The 22304-nt window shown below is 38.0% G+C and overlaps 1 protein-coding gene across 8 annotated transcripts in view; it reads left to right on the top strand.

The window, feature by feature from the left end:
* The window catches only part of Kiaa1109 (KIAA1109 ortholog), a 166270-nt gene that overhangs the window by 50417 nt on the left and 93549 nt on the right, over nucleotides 1–22304 (top strand). For 7 of the 8 annotated variants that reach the window (XM_048333714.1, XM_048333715.1, XM_048333718.1 and 4 more), the window contains exons 22-31: nucleotides 543–680; nucleotides 2133–2312; nucleotides 4001–4129; nucleotides 6822–6941; nucleotides 8164–8444; nucleotides 9787–10037; nucleotides 13822–14080; nucleotides 14869–15706; nucleotides 17079–17149; nucleotides 18732–18905. In XM_048333714.1, the coding sequence (XP_048189671.1) occupies nucleotides 543–680; nucleotides 2133–2312; nucleotides 4001–4129; nucleotides 6822–6941; nucleotides 8164–8444; nucleotides 9787–10037; nucleotides 13822–14080; nucleotides 14869–15706; nucleotides 17079–17149; nucleotides 18732–18905 (2441 nt within the window). The remainder of the gene's footprint in view (nucleotides 1–542; nucleotides 681–2132; nucleotides 2313–4000; nucleotides 4130–6821; nucleotides 6942–8163; nucleotides 8445–9786; nucleotides 10038–13821; nucleotides 14081–14868; nucleotides 15707–17078; nucleotides 17150–18731; nucleotides 18906–22304) is intronic. The other variant, XM_048333716.1, reaches the window with a different exon arrangement.

The raw sequence follows: 22304 nt of genomic DNA on the forward strand, positions 1-22304 counted from the left end.
TGCTATTCTGTGTAACTAGCACACTTAGTCATGATACAGAGTTGTGTTTATTGTTAACCTGATGATATTCTAGCACTTTGCATTTTGAGGCCCTAGACTGGTTTGGACCATTATGATGAGCCTATTGTAAAATCATATTTCAGGCTTGTCCTAGACGTTGAATTGTGCTTCAGGTTTGGATCCAGCGCGGATTCCTTTTTTACTCTAAAGATGAGCCTTGGCCGTGTTGAGGCTGACCGGGACTGCAGTTATTATGCTTTCAGTTATTATGCTTTCAGGACTTTGGATCAGGAGTTGTGAGGGAGAGGTGATAGGCGCTGGAGCATTACTTACACTGTCCAGCAGGGACGATAGGAACCTGCACTGCATAGACGAGGTCCCCTCTGGCACTCAGTGTCCTTCCTAAGGTGCCAAGTAATTACTTTTGTCAGTATGCGTTGTTACTTCTTTTGAAAATCAAATTCTCCTAATCACTAAGTATAGTTTTTATTTTTCTATAACTTCTCACCAGTGGCTTTTTTCCTTGTGTTTTGTGTGACTAGCATGGAACTGCTGATGGTCCTGAGTGCCCCACAGCCTTCTTGGAAAGGCTGTGTTTTGAGATGAAAAAGGGGTTCAGAGAGACTATGCTGCAGCTTGTCCTGTCACCCCTGAATGTGTTTGTCAGTGATAACTATCAGGTAATGAAACTGAGATTTGGTGAAGACATGTTCAAACGATGTTTTTCCTCTGTGTGGAATATACGGCTTCTTTTAAAATTAGTGACTTAATTCAGGTTTGTGTCTATGCATATCTATGAATGTTATTTCAAGAGTCCCATTGTTTTTCTCTGTTGCTCCATGTTTATATGATCCTAAATTATACTTACCTTTATTGTCTTTTTAAAAAAGAAATTATTGTAGAAGTGATGTATAGAGGGGTTACAGTTACATAAGTAAGATAATGAGTACATTTCTTTTCAAGCAGTGTTTTATCCCCTCTCATTTTCTCTGCTTTCTCCACCAATCTCTGACTCTCCTCCCCCACAAGTTATAAAGTTCACTTCCAACATAATGCCTAGTGAGTATCACTGTTGCATCCCACCATTTCTGATTCCCTTTCCCTTCCCCAAATCAAATAAACTTATATATAAGACCAAGGATACTGGAATCAGAAACATTGATCATGGGGAATAAACCAGAGGAGAAGAAAAACAAAAGAAATAACTGCAAACAGTACACGGGGGGGGGGGGGGGGGAGAACAAAACAGCCACACACATAAAACAAACCCTTTTGTTTCCATATGGTGGAGATCATTTCGATTAGCATCATTTTATGTGGTCATATGTACATAGCTATTGGGCTATTGTGAACCTCTGCTAGGACTATCCTAGGCATATACTAATTATTACCCATGAGGAGAACCATGGAATATGTTTCTTTGGTCTGGCTCACTTGACTTAATATAACTTTGTCCAAATCTTTCCATTTCCTTACAAATGGGGCAAACATTCTTCCTGAAGGAAGCACAGAATTCCATTGTGAGATAGGGTCTTGCTAACTGTTTATCCCAGGCTGATCCGGAAATGGGATCCTCCTATCTCTGTTTCCCAGGTAGCTGGAATTCCAGGCATACACCATACTTTCTGGCCTCTGTAGTCTTCACAGTTTTCTATGGAACCAGTGTTCCATGAAATAGGTTTTTTTAAAAGGACATTTCTGGTACCTTTCTGAATATGTCTTGGGAATTTTCACTCTGAAATATATGCTGCTTTTTGGTATTTTTTTGGTATAGACATCATAATCTATATGGATATTGTCCTCCTCTTCCTAGTTCTTTATCTTGTGCTCATAATGGTTTTTCTTCTTTTCTTTATCTTTTCAATATTTTCATCATATGATTGTGCCTTTCCACTGACCTCTTATATATCCTGGCCAAGTACTAGTTCCTCTTTATTGATAGAAGCAGCTACTAGCCAATAATCTGTATACTTTGGACTCAGCAGTCATTCTCTGTAGGTGGGCTGTCATAATGAGGTGTTACAGTAGGAGAAGTCTTATTTTCCAGATAGTACATTTGGTCATTCATCTCTGCAGGGCTAAAGCATTTAGGAATGACGATGTTTTCTTACACTTCCTTCTATTGTTCCCAGCAGCGCCCCCCTGTGGATGAAGTACTCAGGGAAGGTCACATCACCTTGTCGGGGCTGCAGCTGAGAGCACATGCTATGTTTTCAGCAGAAGGTCTTCCTTTGGGAAGTGATTCCTTAGAATATGCATGGCTAATTGATGTGCAGGCTGGCAGCCTTACAGCTAAGATCACAGCACCACAGGTGAGACTCTCTATACCATCTTCAGATGTATTCTCTTTTTCCCTTCCTTATCACCATCCCCAGAATCACTTGTATGACAAGTTCAGTGTTCACTAAGGACTCTCTGATGAAGGCCATTCTTGCCATTCATACTTAGCAGTAGATGAATTATGTAGTTCCATATAGTACAAGAATATGAGTCTTCCTTTGGGAAAGACTCAGGATTAAAATTACTCTAGAACTTTATTGTTAAAATATATTAAGATATATGTATATGAGGATATATATGAATACATACAAATATAAAATATTATAGTTGTCTGAAGACAATTGTGGAAAAACTATTAGAACTATCTTTTTCTTAGTATATGGAGTAATTTTCTAAGGGCTTTGCTTTCTTTTAAGTAAGATTTGAAAATTGTCCTTATGATGTTAAATGAATAGGCAGCATAGGTAATAATTTATATCTATTAGTAGTGATGACAATGGATACTAGCTCTTTAAAACATAAAAATAAATATTCCAGTAAGTACATCTGAATGTTAGGTGTGATCCTTATAGCTAAATATATTCCATCCATCTAACTGAAGGATCGGAGGCCTTAAAGATTTCATAGTCCTAGATATAGACAAATGCAATTTAGTTGAATAGCCGTAGTACTGTCATAGTTCACCTGTCAAGTCATGTATTTTGATAATATGAATGCATGTCACAGGAATGTATATAGTCAATTTTAACTACAATTGAGAATGTACATGGAATGTGTCTGAAACATACTGTGTTCTTACGGGTAGGTAGCAGCACCAAGAAGGTACATAAAGGATCCCGGTACCATCTTATATTGGACAAAAATTGTCAGAAGGCAGCAAATGTATTCTAGGAATATTCTAAGTACATTGATTTAGGAAGGGCTATTTTGGAGTTGAATGACATCTCAGTATTATTACGTGTGATGGAATGTATTAAAATTAGTGAAAATAAATATTCAGTGCCTCCTGAATATATCTTATAATTGCCTTCTCCGTACTATCCTCACTTCTCATCCTGAAGTAAACAGATAAAAACAAGAATATACAAAGCAATGTTTTCTAATAGATTAACCTACAGACTGGACACAACCTTTTGTTCTGAGGACTGAAAGAGTCTGATATTTACAAATTGATGTATTCTTAAAATGACATATTTCCTTTCTGCACTACAATCTTGCCATCACTCTTACCCACATACATTATGTACTGACAGATACCTTAGCTTCTTCTTCATATGTTTTAAATGCAAAATTCACATTGTCTAATAGGTGAAATTACATGCCTCCTTGAGAGGATAATGTCATGTATACACATCTCCCAATGTCTTTAAATTGAAATTTCAGAGGATAATGGGTTCCTTTCTATACTGGAGTTCCAGTTAGCTATATAATAAAGATGGTATTACTTGGTGGAGGAGAGAGGGGATGAGTATTTTCTTTACAAGTTGCTGAAGTGGAATTCTTTTAGTTGAAATAGGTTTTCATTTTGCTGACTCTTTGCCATTCACAAATGAAGAGTATCCCAAGCCTATAAATGTTAAGGTAGAAAAATATTGATTATGAAGTAGCAGGTGTAAGATAGCTTTTGGTTTCTTTCATGTGAATATTGATGATGAGGTTCTGAATGCTGACTCTTGTTTAAGTGCTAACATGTTGTCATTCTGTCCTGGTTTATCTGCAGCTGGCATGTCTTTTAGAGTGGGGGCAGACATTTGCTTCTCATGTGGTATGTCGCGAGTATGAACTGGAAAGACCAAAGTCGGTAATAATGTGTCAGCATGGCATTGATCGCCGATTCTGTGAATCCAAGGTATATTAGCAGATAGATTAGCAGTACTACAAAGATTGGTGACTTTTAAAACATGAAAAGGTTTACATAGCTATGAAATACACAGCACATTCAGTGCTTTTCAATTAATCTGTAAATTCTTAGCTAATTGTCTCTAAAAATAAGTTAATTATTAAAGCATACATATTCACAGTGAAAGACATAAAATTATGTCTCATCGCTCATGTTTTTGGCTGTTAAGATTACATTATTAACTTTTTGAAATATGACTATAGAAAGATTTCGAGTGTAAGCCAGTGGAAGGCTACATAATTTACAAGCTACGCTTTGCAACCCATCCTGAGACTGTTAGTTTCCTCTGGTGGAATTTTTGCTGTTGAGCATTTGCCAAGTCTGCTGCATCAGTGCTTTGGAGAACACTGAGCTGCCTTCACTTAGGAGTAGGATCAGAAGCTTTAGGCCACAGTCCCTAAAAACCATGCATGGTGACAGTGAAATGTGTGGTGTTATTGCACAGAATTCTTTTTTTTGGTTGTTTTGTTTTTTTTGTTTTGTTTTTGGCCAGTCCTGGGCCGTCAACTCAGGGCCTGAGCACTGTCCCTGGCTTTTTTTTTTTTTTTTGCTCAAGGCTAGCACTCTGCCACTTGAGCCACAGCGCCACTTCTGGCCATTTTCTGTATATGTGGTGCTGAGGAATTGAACCCAGGGCCTCATGTATACGAGGCAAGCACTCTTGCCACTAGGCCATATTCCCAGCCCCTAGCACAGAATTCTTTTTTAGGAATTTAGAGGAGGGGGCAGTTTTCCCCTGAATTTGGAATTATACTCATTTCAGAAAATCTAGGAAACATGGTGGTTTCAAAAAAGGAATGTAACGTACCTTATTGTATAGCAGACATAACATTATTAACATCATTTTCCTTTCTAGTTCTTCCTAATGGATATCTTTTCTTATTTCTGTTATGTTATTGTGAATTAAAAATAATTTATTCTGTTTTGTTGTGTCAAAAATGTATAGCTAACACTTATTTCCTGACAATAAAAGAAAAAATTCAAATTGTTGACAGAATTATTTTTTATTATTATAACTACATTGCCACCCTCCAGAGAATTGATTGCTTTCTCACATGTCAGGCAATTAGTTTCTTATGAGTACTCACACCTACCTTTAAGGTGCCTTTTCCACTCTTAAAAGAAATCCTCAAAGCTTTCATGTTGCATTATTAAAATTTTTAATAAGTTGATTTAAACATTTATATAGATGCTTAAAATTGTACAGTTTTATGTTTAACAAATGTTTTATTCATGTGTGTAGCCATTATTGTTGAAGATTTAGCATCTTCGTATAAATTGAAAGATTTTTTTTTTTTTTGCCAGTCCTGGGCCTTGAACTCAGGGCCTGAGCACTGTCCCTGGCTTCTTTTTGCTCAAGGCTAGCACTCTGCCACTTGAGCCACAGCGCCACTTCTGGCCGTTTTCTGTATATGTGGTGCTGGGGAATCGAGAAAGATTTCTTTATGTTTCTTTTTTTTTTTTTTCATTTTTAAAGTCAGCTCTTATCCCCCCACAATCACTGACCTGGCTTTTGTCACTCAAATTAGTTTTACTTCTGTCCTCCCCCTTTTTCCCCCAAAGAGAATTTGCCAGTATAGAACACTAACTGTACTTGAAGGGCTGTTTATAGTCAGTGAGCCTTTCTTTCCATGCTACTAAGCCAACTAGTTTACTCAGAAATTCATTGAAGTGGGCGATGTGTATATTTTCTTCCAATCAGAATATTAACATGTATTAGCAAATACTTTAGAAGGAAAGTACAATTCAATTTTTGTGTATTAACCTATATGTCATTATAATATTTACAATTGATACATATGTAGGTGAATTTGACATAATATGCACATGTGTGGTTTTTGTAAGGAAATCTTATGCCTCTAAAAGCTTATATAATTCTTGTTAAATTTGTAACAGTTTATCAGTTTACTCTGTTCTTTTTTAGCTAATAAGTCATGTGTATTATATCTATTAGATTTGCCATTGTCCCTTTTTAATAAAGTTGGTAAATTGTTATGTTGGACTAGTTTTCTAACTGGTAATGCTTTGATTACTGATAGTTTCATTTATCATTATAAAAGAATGAACTTTGATTTTTTTTTTTTTTGGCCAGTCCTGGGCCTTGCACTCAGGGCCTGAGCACCATCCCTGGCTTCTTCCCGCTCAAGGCTAGCACTCTGCCACCTGAGCCACAGCGCCCCTTCTGGCCGTTTTCCATATATGTGGTGCTGGGGAATCAAACCAAGAGCCTCATGTGTAGGAGGCAAGCACTCTTGCCACTAGGCCATATTCCCAGCCCCTGATTTATTTTTTTTGTGCCAATCCTGGGGCTGGAACTCAGGGCCTGGGTGCCTTGAGCCTTTGTGCTCAAGGCAAGTGTTCTACCACTTGAATCACAGCTCTACTTCCCACCTTTGTAGGTGGAGATAAGAGTCTCATGGAATTTACAACCTGAGCTGGCTTTGAACCGAGATCCTCAGATCTTTGCCTCCTGAGTATTGAGTATCTAGGATTACAATCATGTATCGATGCCTGGCTTGACTGATTTTTAAAAATATGTACATGTAAACAGTTTTTATGTGTTTATTTAAATAAGGCAGTTTACTTGATATCCCTATAGTAAGTTGATGGTGGTAAATTAATTGCCCACTTCTCATTTTAGTTGAGCTGTATTCCTGGGCCTTGTCCAACTTCAGATGATTTGAAATATACGATGACTCGTTTAGCAGTGGATGGAGCTGATGTTTACATTGTGGAGCATGGTTGTGCTACAAATATAAAGGTGAACATTTGTCAACTTCCTGGTCAATGTAACTCTTTTTCATTTTACTAAACCAAACCTCCTATCTTGACATATAGCATGTGTTTATAGTGTGTCATTTCTTAGACTGCCATGAGGTCTCAGAAGATAAAGCTTCCAGTATTTTACCAGACATGCCCTCTTATAGCATTACATTTTCCTAGCATCTTTATTATGACTGGATTATTGTGACATTGCCTTATGACAGGGGTACAAAGTAGCAGACTGTCTTTCTGGCAGTGGTGTTTTAAAAGGGTTTTGTTTTGAATATCTTGTGGGATTTTTGTTTGTTTTTATTTTCATTTTGCTGGTACTAGGAATTGAATTTAGGGCTTCATGGTTGCTAGGCCAATGCTCTACTTGAGCCACATCAGCAGTCTTTTTTCTTATAGTCTGTTTTTCAGATAGGCTTTTGCCTGCAGTCCATGTCCCATAGTCCTCTAAAGTCGCTGGGATTCATTGACAGGCGTCACCCTCCCACTTGTTTTTCAGATAAAGTCCTAACAACCTTTTGGTTGGGTTGGCTTCAAACCACGTCTCAGCCTCCTAAGGGCTGGGATTACAGGAATATGACGTGCCTGACTTCTATCTTTAGGTTTTATACACTTACATTTCCTAATTGGAAATATAAACATTTGTTTAGCACTTCTGCTTTGTGAGTTCTGGTTCAAATTAGGCTTTGTTAATTCTTATTGATTTTATTATTTAATATCCAGCTAATTTTTCTGCTTCTATTGTATTTCTTTGAACTTATACTTCTTTAAAAAAAAAAAGAACTGTGAAGATGGCTTAGTGGTAGAGTGCTTGCCTAGCATGCATGAAGCCCTGGGTTCGATTCCTCAGTACCACATAAACAGAAAAGGCAAACAGAAAAGCCTGGAAGTGGCGCTGTGGCCCAAATGGTAGAGTGCTAGGCTTGAGCACAGAGAGACTCAGGGACAGAGTTCAAGCCCTAGGACTGGGGGAAAAAAGAAAGGAAGAAAAGAAAAATTCCATATTTCTTCTATTATTGCATTTACTTTTTGGATTTTTCCGTTACCCTTTTCTAATGTTTTCCTTTTTTCTTAACCCATTTCTTATTTCTTTCTTTTCTATTGTCCTTCTACCTGTCTTCCACTCTGTTTGAAACCATCACCTATTTTGCAGTTTCTGCCACATTACTTAAAATTACGGAAGAGCTTTTATTTTCTTCCTTCTACTTCAGATGGGTGCAGTTCGGATTGCAAACTGTAATCTCCACAATCAGACCGTTGGGGAAGGAATAAGCGCTGCCATTCAGGACTTCCAAGTGAGACAGTTCATTGAACAATTAAATAGCTCCCGAGTGGGACTCCAGCCGGCCGTGCTGCGGAGGGCATACTGGCTCGAAGCGGGGTCAGCCAACTTAGGACTTGTGACTGTTGATATTGCGCTAGCTGCTGCCCATCACTCTACACATGAAGCCCAGAGACACTTCCTGGAAACCCACGATTCCAGGACTAAGAGGTGCGTGACCTATTTAACAATCGCAGTAGACTCAGGCTCAGATGAAAAATTCCTACATATGTGGAAGAAATTCTGCTTGTAGGAATGCAGTAAGAACATGAAGGATCTGATTCTTAATTAAATTTAAATACCTCATATGTCATCTCTACTGATTGTATAGTTCTTGGAAATAACATTGTTTTTGGATGTTTTCTTTTTCTTTTACTTGCTAATATAAAGCTGACTCTGTCTCAATTTTTTTTTTTTCCAGTCCTGGGGCTTGGACTCAGGGCCTGAGCACTGTCCCTGGCTTCTTTCTGCTCAAGGCTAGCACTCTGCCACGTGAGCCACAGTGCCACTTTTGGCCTTTTCTATATATGTGGTGCTGAGTAATCGAACCCAGGGCTTCATGTATATGAGGCGAGCACTCTTGCCACTAGGCCACATTCCCAGCCCTCTGTCTCAATTTTATGTTTTTATTTTTTTGTAGCAATCTAAAGAGATTTACAGATTTTTCTGAAAAAAAAAAAACCATTCACTTCTAATATATTTTTGTGTATTCTCCGTTTTACAAAATGTTTAGTTGTTTTCGTCTATTAATTTCTCCAAAGAATTTGAGGACTTCTTTTTTAGTTTTAAAACAAATAGTCTGTTAACATTCATTTTTATTGACTTTGCATTGAACTTTTTAAATTGTTATAAGTAGACATCTTACTAAAATCTGAGTATGGAAATACATGTATGGTAAATGTTTTTATGAGAACTTTTACAAGATACTGGTTGTTTGCTCATAATTGGTGCCCAACTACTTCAGTTATGCTTCCAGCCTGACATTCTGCTGGTTGATTGGAGATGGATACTTAGAGACTTTTCTGACCAGGTTGGCTTCGACCTGTGATCCTCCAGGTTTCCTGATAAACTAGATTGCAGACTTGAGCCACTAGCACATGGCTTAAAATACTGGGTTTGATCCAGTGGAGAAAAAAACCTTTTAAAAAGCTTGAGTTTCTTTCCCTATCATCCCGCTTTTGCCTCCATTGTGTTGGGTTTACAGGTGTTTACCACACTCTTGGCTTGATTTTCGTATCTGCTTCTTTTGTCATGCTTTGGTTTTTATGTGTACTATCTCTCTGTTATTATTATACCTACTTAACTTCTATAAGACTTGACTGTTATAAAGGCTTTCTTAGAAAGTAACATGATGAAAAAGATAAACCACACTATAAATAAGCCTTTATGTTCATTTTTATTTTAAAATAACTTAACAATAAACTTGTATGTACTTATCTGCTGAAAGTTTTTTTTTATTTCTCAATGAGTTTCCTTTCCTGTTGTTTTCTGCTTTGTTTTTAATTTTGTATAGGTTGTGGTTTTTGTGGCCAGATGACACCCTGAAGAATAAGAGATGCAGAAACAAATGTGGTTGTCTGGGCGGCTGTAGGTTCTTTGGTGGCACAGTAACTGGCCTAGATTTCTTCAAACTTGAAGAGTTGACACCTTCTAGTAGCTCGGCATTTTCAAGCACAAGTGCAGAGTCTGATATGTATTATGGACAGTCTTTGCTACAGCCTGGAGAGTGGATTATTACTAAAGAAATCCCCAAAGTAGTAGATGGTAATAGTTATGTTGTTTACCTTTTATGTTAGTCTTCAATTGTTTTTATCTCTGTGCCATTCTGAGAGAAGTTCAGTATTGTTTTGTCCTCTTTAATTAGCTTTTGAGTAATGTTTTAGGTAGGGTTTAGTATAAGCCACACTTTGCAGGTAATAACTAAAGTCAGATAAGACTAGTAATCTCTTTTGGAGTCTTGGAGGGGCAAATTTCATGTTGTTGACAATGGGTGACTTGCCTTGAAAAGCTGATCCTAAATATTTTCTTACATGTCATCATTTCCCTGTACCTCAGCTTCCAGAGATATACTTAGAAGTTGTGCTTCTATGTTTTACCAGCTTATTTTTATCAGAAAACATAGCAGTAATAATGTTTATATTGTTTGCCCCAAATTACCAATTACTTTTGCAAGACCTTTTTCTTTTGACTAAAATTGAACATTTCAAGCAGAGAAATCTGATCTTTCTGTAAAGTCTTTAGGATAACTTTCCAAATGCAGTAGTTGTGCATGAGTAATGCATGATTGGTTTTAAGTGAATAGTTTTATTAATTAGTGTCCTCTCCAATGACTCAGAAATGAATTTTTCCTTGAGTTTCTTACTTATGCATCCCTGCATGTGAAGGTAATATTTACTATGAAATACGTGAAAGTCCTAATACTCTACCAATATTTAGTCTTTTTCCTTTAATCTATTTTAAAAGTTTTGCCTTTTATCTGTAGACAAAAATAATAGAAAAATAGTTTTAAGAGTTTATCATATTTATTTCTCATGTATAAGAGTGCTTTGAGAAAAGATCTCATCTTAAATGTATAAGTCTTGTTTAAATGTTTTCTGATTAAGTAGTGGTGTGTAAGCATGTACATGTTAGGGCAATTTTCTTTCAGCAGATGATCTTATGAAGTTAGTGAATATCCAAAATCTCTGACGTTTCAAGAAGAAAATGCATGTTGTTTAACTATCTTCTTATAACTTTATTTGGTTACTTTTGAATAATGTTCATCTTTAAAGGTTTACACTGGCATTTTCTCATTTAATCCCCAGGTTGTCATGGGTGATAGATAGTATCCTTGTTTAATAGGGAGGGGGTGGGCTTCTTGCTGAGGCTAAGTTGTACAAAGTCCTATAGCCAAGTGTATGTCCCAGTAGAAATGAGAACCAGGGTCACTGAAGCCACTTTGTAATTCTTTTTTATTTTTTTAATCACAGTTATCAACCTTTACTCTTAAAAAGACATTAGAAATGTTTGGAAAATGAACAAGATTATTGGAATGCATTGCATGTCTTATATCTAATAAAGGAATCAGCATCACAAAGGGATAAGACAACAAAGAATAAGATGAGAAAACAAAACTCAGTATTGTACAGAAGAGCTGAACCAATATTTCTTTTCTTTTTTCAAGAGCTGGGCACAGGTGGCTCATGCCTGTAATCCTAATTATTCAGGAGGCTGAGATCTGAGAATTGTGGTTCAAAGCCAGCCTGGGCAGGAAAGGCCATGAGACTCTTATCTCCAATTAACCACCAGAAAACCAGAAGTGGTTCTGTGGCTCAAGTGGTAGAGGGCTAGCCTTGAGCTGAAGAGCTCAGAGAAAGCACCCAGACCCAGAGTTCAAGCACCACGACCAACCCCTCCCCCCCAAAAAAAGAAATTTGCAGTATTTATTCAATTTTAGCTATTGACACTCTCTTTTTTCGTTTTTCTTTTTTTTTTTGCCAGTCCTGGGCCTTGGACTCAGGGCCTGAGCACTGTCCCTGGCTTCCTTTTGCTCAAGGCTAGCACTCTGCCACTTGAGCCACAGTGCCACTTCTGGCCGTTTTCTATATATGTGGTGCTGGCGAATTGAACCCAGGGCTTCATGTATACAAGGCAAGCAATCTTGCCACTAGGCTATATCCCCAGCCCCTCTCTTTTCTTTTTTGCACCAGTCAGGGGGCTTGAATTCAGGGCCTGGGCTTCTTTTGCTCAAGGCTAGCACTTCATCACTTGAGCCACAGCACCACTTCCAGCCTTTTCTGTTTATGTAATACTGAGGAATTGAACCCAGGGCTTCATGCAAGCTAGGCAAGCACTCTGCCATTAAGCCACCGTCCTAGCCCCGCCCCCTTTTTATTGTTATTGTTGAGGTGATATACAGCAGGGCTACAGTTATATGAGTCAGGTAATGAATACAATTCTTTTTGAGTCATGTCTCCTTCCCTTGCTGTCTTTCAGTTTTTCCCTCCTGCCCCCACTCACAAGATGTGCAGTTTATTTTCCACATAGTGTCTAGTGAATACCACTGCTGTATTTGTTGCTATGCTAAAGCTGGCACTAATTCTTAATAGTGCTTGATTTTGTAATCTGAAATTTAACTATCACAAACTCAGGAGTATCTACAGGGAGAGATAGTATAATTTACAGATGGTACAAAAGGGAAAACAACAACTGCCCCTAACAATGAACAAAGCAAAACTAATTATTCTTACAATGGTGAATGCAGAATGTCCATTCTTCTCGGTGTGATTCTCAGTAGTGAGTTATAGATGCTAAGTTGCCCTACGAGCTTCTCCTTCTGAAGATTGAAATTAGTCCCTGTTCATGTGTATGTGTTTCTCATTGCTGAGTTTTATGAGCGTGACCTATCAGGATTTAGTGAAGAAGTTCAGATTGGTAGATTTAAGGATTCATTAGTTCCTGTGATATAGAAGTAAATCAGACAATTTTCCTTTTCATTTTTTTTTTTTTTTTTTTTGCCAGTCCTGGGCCTTGGAATCAGGGCCTGAGCACTGTCCCTGGCTTCTTTTTGCTCAAGGCTCAAGGCCTCTTGAGCCACAGCACCACTTCTGGCCATTTTCTGTATATGTGGTGCTGGGGAATCGAACCCAGGGCCTCATGTATATGAGGCAGGCACTCTTGCCACTAGGCCATATCCCCAGCCCCTCCTTTTCATTTTTTTTTGTTCATTTTGCATCTTGCATTTGTGATAGTTGAAGTAAGTAGCATTACCTATAGTTCCTAAGTCTCCCCCCCCCACCCCCCGAATTCCATATAGAATTGTATTCAAGGAGTATCTTGTCCCATTAACAAGTTCTTTTTTCTTGGGTAATGCAGAGAAGGCAGAGGAGGGGAAAGTGCAACAATTCCTACTGGTGGTGTAGGAGTTCTAGGCAGTTGCAGAACTCTTCGTTTACCTCCTAGTGTGCCCCATCACCAGTTATATAACACACATCATAGGCTCTTCATGAAACTTTGAAATGGTGGTATTCTACTCTGGTTCTGAAGTAATTTTTATTCATTGACCAAATCATTTATTGAGTGCCTTTTGTGTTTGAGGTAGTCCTAGGCACTGGAAATATCTAGAGTGGAAAATGATACAATCTTGTCTCATTGAACTTTTTTTTTTTCAAATTTTTATTATCAAACTGATGTACTCATTGAACTTTTAGATGTCAAAATATTTTAAGTAAATCTGAATTAAAGATATATGATCTTGATATTAAATTTTTTTTTGCAGTTTATTCTTACATTTTTATGTTAGGGATGGGATTGTATAGTTTGTATATGTACCTCATTCTCTACCACCAAGTTATCTCTGTGCTCTGAAAATTTTTTAATAGAAGAATCAAAAGGACAAAAAGTGCAGTCTATAGGTTCTGGATCTAGACTTATGTAGGTATCTTTTTAAGGTCTTAACATACTTGCACTTTAAGAAATGATTCTTTTAAAACTGCAATTGTCATTTTTTATGAAATGATACTGCTTTGGAAATGTTTATGTTTGCTTAATGCCCATTTGGTTTGTTTAGGTAGTATGAGTGGCATGAAAAGGAAAGAGTGGGAAAACAAGTCAGCAGGAATGGAAGGAGAGAGGAAAACCCAGCACCTTAGCCTCCAAGTTCCATTGCGATCTCATAGTTCCTCCTCCTCCTCAGAGGAGAATAGTAGCTCCAGTGCTGTACAGCCTTTGTTGGCTGGGGAAAAGGAAAGCCCCTCTTCTGTTGCCGATGACCATTTGGTTCAAAAGGAATTCTTGCATGGTACCAAAAGGGATGATGGCCAAATAAGGTCAGTGGTCAATTAGAATTAGAAACTTGATCGTAATAGTTATTTAAAATAGCTGTGAAAAGACTCCTCCTTTACTCCCTCATGTTACAAAGTTTTTTTTCCCTTGTAACTAAATGTATTGTGAAATGACTTTTTCCTTTCTGAGTAAGTTACATGCATACATACACACATTCATTGCAAATATTAGGAAAATACAGAAAATTAATTCTTGACATGCCATCATTCAGAATGAATTATTGTTGATATTCACATCCTGGCCTTCTAGTGTTAAGAATTGTTTGTGGCTCTTTAGCAGCTAGCCACTTCCTTCTTTGGAAGCCCACTGGCCTCCTGGCTTGATAGCACAGTCCAGGATCTCCTGCTTTCTTAGCTGTTTCTGCCTCAGTAAGTGGCATTACTAAATCAGTTTTTGAAATGAGAAACACAGGAGTTTCTGTGACTTAACTCCTCTTCTTTAACAAAAAGCTCGTAGGTAGTTTATTGAGCAAATTTCAGAGAATATGGAAAGAAAAGTAATCTTAAACATGCACTAGTACCTATGGGTTGAAGACTATACTCTAGTTTTGTTTAAATATTTTACTGCACTTAAGCTCTCTTACACTTTTGGAACTGCAAGGGATTGTGAACATATAAAGCAGTTTTGCTACTTTGAATGAATATGATACATTTTTGGATTTTCTTTATTTCCAGAATGATGAAAATTATTGAAAGGATTTTATAGATACATCAGTTCATGCTTCTTTTATGCATATGCCATGAAATAGAAATGTCTCTGCTTTCTGTTTTAGTATTCCTGCGGAAGTTTCAGCAAGCAGCCCCGTGTCTCCTAATGCTCAGGATCAATCAGTGGGCCAGTCTCCTCTTAGATCTCCCTTGAAGCGCCAAGCCTCTGTGTGTTCCACCCGACTGGGAAGCACAAAGAGTCTTACGGCTGCATTTTATGGGGACAAACAGCCCGTTACCGTTGGAGTCCAGTTTAGTAGTGATGTCTCTCGTAGTGATGAGAATGTACTAGACTCACCAAAACAGAGGAGAAGTTTTGGTTCATTTCCATACACACCATCAGCAGACTCCAATTCATTTCATCAGTATCGATCAATGGATTCTAGCATGTCCATGGCTGAGAGTGAAGCCTACTTCTCTGCTGCTGAAGAATTTGAGCCCATCAGTAGTGATGAAGGCCCTGGAACCTATCCTGGAAGAAAAAAGAAGAAGAAGCAAACACAGCAGGTTGACTACAGTAGAGGTTCCATCTACCACAGTGTCGAAGGGCCACTAACTGGCCATGGAGAAAGTGTTCCAGATCCCCGAACTCTGCCATTCAAAGCCCATCCATCCCAGGCTTCCTTTGTTTCTGCCTTAGGTGGTGAAGACGAAGTTATAGAGCATCTATATGTTGTAGAAGGTGAAAAAACGGTAGAGAATGAACAGATCACTTCTCAACAACCTGTGATGAATTGTTATCAGACTTACCTTACTCAGTTTCAGGTCATTAATTGGTCAGTTAAACACCCAGCCAACAAGAGAACCTCCAAGTCCTCATTGCATCGTCCCCTTGATCTGGACACACCAACTAGTGAAGAAAGTTCATCATCATTTGAACAGCTGTCCATTCCAACATTTAAGGTATAAATCAAACCAATCATTTCCACTGGCATAATTATTTAGAAAAGTAGGTTTTCAAAAATTGCTCTCAGAAATTTTAGGTAACTTTCTGAAAGGTAGAGTTTCTGAAGTCATGGCTCCATGTAAATCAGTTAAATCTCAAGGTTATTGTTGATTTCCATAAATTTAAGCTAGTTAACCTGGGGAATTTGATTTATGTTAATATAGTAAATTCATATAAAGCCCATTTTCATTTAAATCTTTCTTTGTGAACTCATCCAGTTCTTCCCACTTGTATTTGACCTCTTACAATTTAATGTGGTTGTGGTAGTATTTATGTAAATCAATGGTTTAGAAAGGTTAAAAACTACCTCTAAATCAATTTAGTGATAATAGCCACCATGAAAACTTGTATTTTTAAAATAATGAATTATAAGGAAAATTTTTATGATGTTAAAGCCTAAAATTAAGTATGTAAAGTTTTAGTGGAACTTAAAGGGTGGTTAACAGTTGAGGATGGACATACAGCATTCCAGGCAGACAGTGATCTTCCTAAAGCCATACAGTAGGAAAGGAATCAGCATGCCTGAGAAATAGTGAGTTGGGAGACTTGCTCATGATGAGGCTGGAGACCTACAAGATCATTCAACACATTCCGTGGCATTTGGAGTTGGAATTTTATTTTAATTTTATCGGGAAACTCTTGAGGTCTTTAAGGAAATGTGATAGGACTTGAGACACTTTGGCCACCACTAAGAAGGAGGTGAGTGATGACTTAGACAGTCATTGTAGGAGTCTACAAGAGATTCAGATGCACTAGTAATGATAGAAATGTGATCATGAATGTCCTTGCAGAGATTTGTAGGCATTTAAGGGAATTTATTGTCAGTAACTGACATTTACACAGTTATGATTTTAAGATTCTGCTCACCTCTTATCTTGTCCAGGATAAATTTCTCATGCTAAGATTTTGATGTTCTCTTTATTCCATGTAGAAATACATTGATGCACAAATTTTCCTCTGTTAGACTGAATTGTGTTTGCAGTGCAAATTCTGAACAGCATCTTGAGAGGATGTAATTATTTCTGCACTTAAAAATATTGCTAATTAGACTAGTTGAATCTCTAGGGAAGGTAGGTCAAGGAATTCATTTGGATTGTGTGTGTGTGTGTGTGTGTGTGTGTGTGTGTGTGTGTGTGTATATGTATATATATATATATATATATATATATATATATATATATATATATACTGGGTTTGAACTCAGGGTCTTGGGCTCTCCCTTTGCTTTTTTCACATAAAGCTGATGTTCTACCACTTGAGCCACACCTCCACTTCTGACTTTTTGATAATTAATTGGGTTAATAATAATTAATAAATATTTTTTCCTAGGTTATCAAACAAGGGCTCACAGCTAACTCCTTGCTAGATAGAGGCATGCAGTTTTCAGGATCAAGTTCAAAGTAAGTAAGAATTACATAGTTTTATTTGGTTGGTTGTATTTATTTATTTTTTTCTCAAATTTTTATTATCAAACTGACGTACAGAGAGGTTACAGTATCATACGTTGGGCATTGGATACATTTCTTGTACTGTTTGTTGCCTTGTCCCTCATGCCCCCTCCCTTCCCCCCTTTCCCTCCCCCCCCCGGGTGTTCAGTTCACTTACACCAAACAGTTTTGCAAGTATTGCTTTTGTAGTTATTTCTCTTTTTTTACCCTGTGTCTCTCGAATTTAGTATTCCCTTTGAATTTCCTACTTCCAATACCAGTAAACACGGTTTCCAATATACTCAGATAAGATTACAGAGATAGTGTAGGTACAAACATAGGAAGGTGATACAAAACATTATCAGTAATAGAAACTACACATACACATAGGACGTTGAAAGTAGTTACAAGGTTGTATTTATTTTAGTGATAAGGTCTTGCTGTGTTTTCCGGCCTACCCACGAAATTCTGGACTCAAGGGATCCTTGTGCTCTGTTGCTGGGACTACACTATGATGCTCACCTAAAATTCAGTAGTTTTGTTTTAAGTCTAAAGAAGGTCTTTATTGACTTGAATTTGGGTCTTATTTTGACAATAAGTTACTATAGTCTAGATGCAGTGGTTCCCACCCTAGGGTCCCAGTTACTCAGAAGCCAGATGTTGGGAGGATTGCTTTTGAAGTCTATTCTGAATAAAACGATAATAAGATTCCCATCTCAACCGATAAAAAGCTGGATATAGTGGCGCATGCTTGTGATCCTAGCTACACAGGAGATGTTGGGGTCACAGTGTAGGTTGGTCTGGACAAAAAGATAAGACCCTATTCAACAAGTAAGCAGAAAGGGCTAAGAGCTATGCTCTAGGGTTAGAGAGCCTGCCTGACAAGTGTGAGACCCTGAGTTCAAACCCCAGTAATGACAAAAAACAACCAATTACCTCAAATCATGTAGCACTTTTGCTTTTTATAACTTTGGCTGCATTTACTGAGAGCTAGTACAGGTTCTATTAAGTATACTGTGAAAATCAGAACTGAGCATATAAAAATTGACTAATAAGGGCTGGGGATATAGCCTAGTGGCAAGAGTGCCTGCCTCGGATACACGAGGCCCTAGGTTCGATTCCCCAGCACCACATATACAGAAAACGGCCAGAAGCGGCGCTGTGGCTCAAGTGGCAGGGTGCTAGCCTTGAGCGGGAAGAAGCCAGGGACAGTGCTCAGGCCCTGAGTCCAAAGCCCAGGACTGGCAAAAAAAAAAAAAAAAGAAAAATTGACTAATAAGAATTCAGTAATGTGTTTTTCTTATTTTAGATCAAATAAATACATCAAAAATATACTTTTTCTGTTTGATATATTAGTTTCTTTGTCATTTTGCATTTTAGACCTGGTTTGGCTTATGTTTGAAAAGTATTGAGGGCATGATATATTAATATGTTCAACTCCCTAAAATATTGTGTTGAAGTAGATGTTGTTAAAATGTTTACTCACCTTAAGGAACACCAACTTCTACTGTTATTCAGTCTTTTTAATGCATGCTTTGCTTTTTAAATTGGATAGCACACCATATACCCCACTGGAAAAAAAAATCGTGGATCATACAGACGATGAGACGTTGACAGAAGAGTGGACCCTGGATCAGCCAGTCTCTCAAACCAAGACAACAGCCATAGTGGAAGTAAAAGGAGCTGTTGGTGTTGTTCTGACTCCACTGGTAGCTGAGGCTTTGGACAGGTATTTATGCTGTGTACAAATAAAGGTATTCCTTTACTGGATGACACATGGATATATTATATTGTATATGCTAATGTTGAATTTTTTTTGTTTTGTTTTTGTTGCCAGTACTGGGGCGTGGACTCAGGGCCTGAGCACTGTCCCTGGCTTCTTTTTTGCTCAAGGCTAGCACCATACCTCTTGAACCACAGCTCCACTTCCGGCTTTTTCCTATATATGTGGTGCTGAGGAATCGAACCCAGGGCTTCATGTATACGAAGCGAGCACTTTACCACTAGGCCATATTCCCAGCCCCCTAATGTTGAAATTTGAGTGCTTGTTTTAACTGTATGAAAATGTAAATGCCTTTAAAGATCTGTTTCAGTTAATCATCTGCTACTTTCTCAACCAAAATTACATTGCAATGTATTTTATGTATTCATGTATTTGTTTATTTACTTCTTATTTAGAAACACAAACACACACACACACACACACACACACACGACCACACATATCCTCACCCTCATCCCTTTCCATTTGGACTAATAAGCATAAAATGATCAAACACCCAGGAACTACTTATTGTTTCATAGTCTCACTATATTATCTAATTAATGAATGGATAAAAGGGAAATAGCAGATACTGTCTTACCAGGGAACTATAGTCTGCCCCTGGAGGTAAAACTCCTATGAATAAAATCCAGAATGGAATAAAAAGTTTTGTGGAAAACATTGAACTCTGATGAAAGAGTTGAGAAGGGCTTCAGTGGGGACCAGTTTTCATGAGTCTTCTTTAACTGCAAAGGTTCATAGTTTTATATGCTATCTTGCTGGGTAGGATGGTTCATTTTTGTAATACTAACTACTTGGGAGGCTATGATGGGAAGAATTGAAGTTTGAGACTAGCCTAGGAAATACGTTCCCAAGACACCTTCTCAAACAATAGCTGGGCATGGTGCTACACATCTGTCATCCCACTAAGTGGGAAGTGGAGATCGATGTAAATGGAAAAAGCTGAAGTGCAGTGGCATGTGCCTGTCATCTCTGCTATGGCGGAAAGTGCAAAATAAAAAAGGAAGATTGTTTTCCAGTATAGCTCAAAATAACCAGTAAAATAGAAAGGACTGAAAGTATGGCTTAGTAGTAGGAAAATCAGCCCAATGGGTTAAAGACTTAAATGTAAGGCCAGCAACTATGTATCAAATAGGAAAAATATTAGAGGAAACTCTAAAGTTGAATGGACAAGACCTGCTAAAACATACGAAACAAGGCAAGACTTGACAAATGGGGTTGCACTAAATAAAAAAACTTATGCATCTTTCTCTATGCTAACGACCCAAAGACCGAGGCTGAAATCAGGAAAGCAACTCCCTTTGCAATAGCCCCCCAAAACATAAAATACCTAGAAATAACCTTAACCAAAGAAGTGAAAGACCTCTTTGAGGAGAATTTTAAAACCTTGAAAAATGAAATTAAGTCAGAACTAAGGAAATGGAAAAACCTCCCATGCTCCTGGATTGGGAGGATTAATATAATCAAAATGGCAATATTGCCAAAGGCTATCTACAAATTCAATGCAATACCCATTAATATCCCAACACCATTTTTTGATGAAATAGAGGAAGCAATCCAGAAATTCATATGGAACAATAAAAGACCTAGAATAGCAAAAACAATCCTAAGCAGAAAGAACAGTGCTGGAGGAATTACAATACCCAACTTCAAGTTGTATTATAAAGCTATAATAATAAAAACAGCTTGGTATTGGCACCGGAACAGGCCTGAAGACCAATGGAACAGAATTGAAGACCCAGAAATGATCCCTCAGAACTACGCCTACTTAATCTTTGATAAAGGAGCTAAAACAATAGTTTGGAAGAAAGATAGCCTGTTTAACAAATTGTGCTGGAAAAACTGGCTCAACACATGCAACAAACTAAAACTAGATCCTTATATATCACCCTGCACCAAAATCAATTCCAAGTGGATTAAAGACCTCGAAATCAAAACAGATACCCTGAAAACACTAAAGGAAGGAGTAGGAGAAACACTTGGGCTCCTTGGCGCAGGACGGAACTTCCTTAACAAAGACCCAGAAAGGCTACAAATCAAAGAAACGTGGGACAAATGGGACTGCATCAAACTTCAGAGCTTCTGCACGGCAAAGGACATAGCTTGCAAGATAAACAGAAAACCCATAGACTGGGAGAAGATCTTTTCCGGCCATTCAACAGACAAAGGCCTCATATCTAAAATATATGCAGAACTAAAAAAATTACCTTCTTCCAAAACAAAACCGCAAAGAACCAATAGCCCCCTCATCAAGTGGGCTAAAGACTTACAAAGAGACTTCTCTGATGAGGAATTGAGAATGGCCAAGAGACATATGAAAAAATGTTCTACATCACTGGCCATAAAAGAAATGCAAATCAAAACAACACTGAGATTCCATCTCACCCCAGTAAGAATGTCATATATCAAGAAAACGTAACAGTAACAATTGTTGGAGGGGATGTGGCCAAAAGGGAACCCTATTTCACTGTTGGTGGGAATGTAAACTGGTTCAGCCACTCTGGCAAGCAGTATGGAGATTCCTCAGAAGGCTAAATGTAGAACTCCCCTATGACCCAGCAGCCCCACTTTTGGGTATCTATCCAAAAGACCACAAACAAAATCACAGTAATGCCACCAGCACAACAATGTTCATCGCAGCACAATTTGTCATAGCGAGAATCTGGAACCATACCAGATGCCCCTCAGTAGACGAATGGATCAGGAAAATGTGGTACATATACACAATGGAATTTTATGCCTCAATAAGAAAGAATGACATTGTCCCATTTGTAAGGAAATGGAAAGACTTGGAAAAAATTATACTAAGTGAAGTGAGCCAGACCCAAAGAAACATGGACTCTATGGTCTCCCTTATTGGGAATAATTAGTACAGGTTTAGGCAAGTCATAGCAGAGCATCACAAGGCCCAATAGCTATACCCTTATGAACACCTAAGATGATGCTAAGTGAAATGAACTCCATGTTATGGAGACAATTGTTATATCACAGTTGTAACTACTTTCAACATCCCATGTGTATCTGTAGCTTCTATTATTGATGATGTTCTTGTATCACCTTCCTGTGGTTTTACCTACACTATCTCTGTAATCTTATCTGAGTATATTGGAAACCGTGTATACTGGTATTGGAATTAGGAAATTGAAAGGGAATACCAAAATTGAGAGACACAGGGTAAAAAAAACAACTACGAAAGCAATACTTGCAAAACTGTTTGGTGTAAGTGAACTGAACACCTCGGGGGGGGGGGGGGGAAGGAAAGGGGGAGGGGGTAGGGGAGTATGAGGGACAAGGTAACAAACAGTACAAGTAATGTATCCAATGCCTAACGTATGAAACTGTAAC

The sequence above is a fragment of the Perognathus longimembris genome, chromosome 24, assembly GCF_023159225.1.
Source record: "Perognathus longimembris pacificus isolate PPM17 chromosome 24, ASM2315922v1, whole genome shotgun sequence".
NCBI lineage: Eukaryota > Metazoa > Chordata > Mammalia > Rodentia > Heteromyidae > Perognathus > Perognathus longimembris.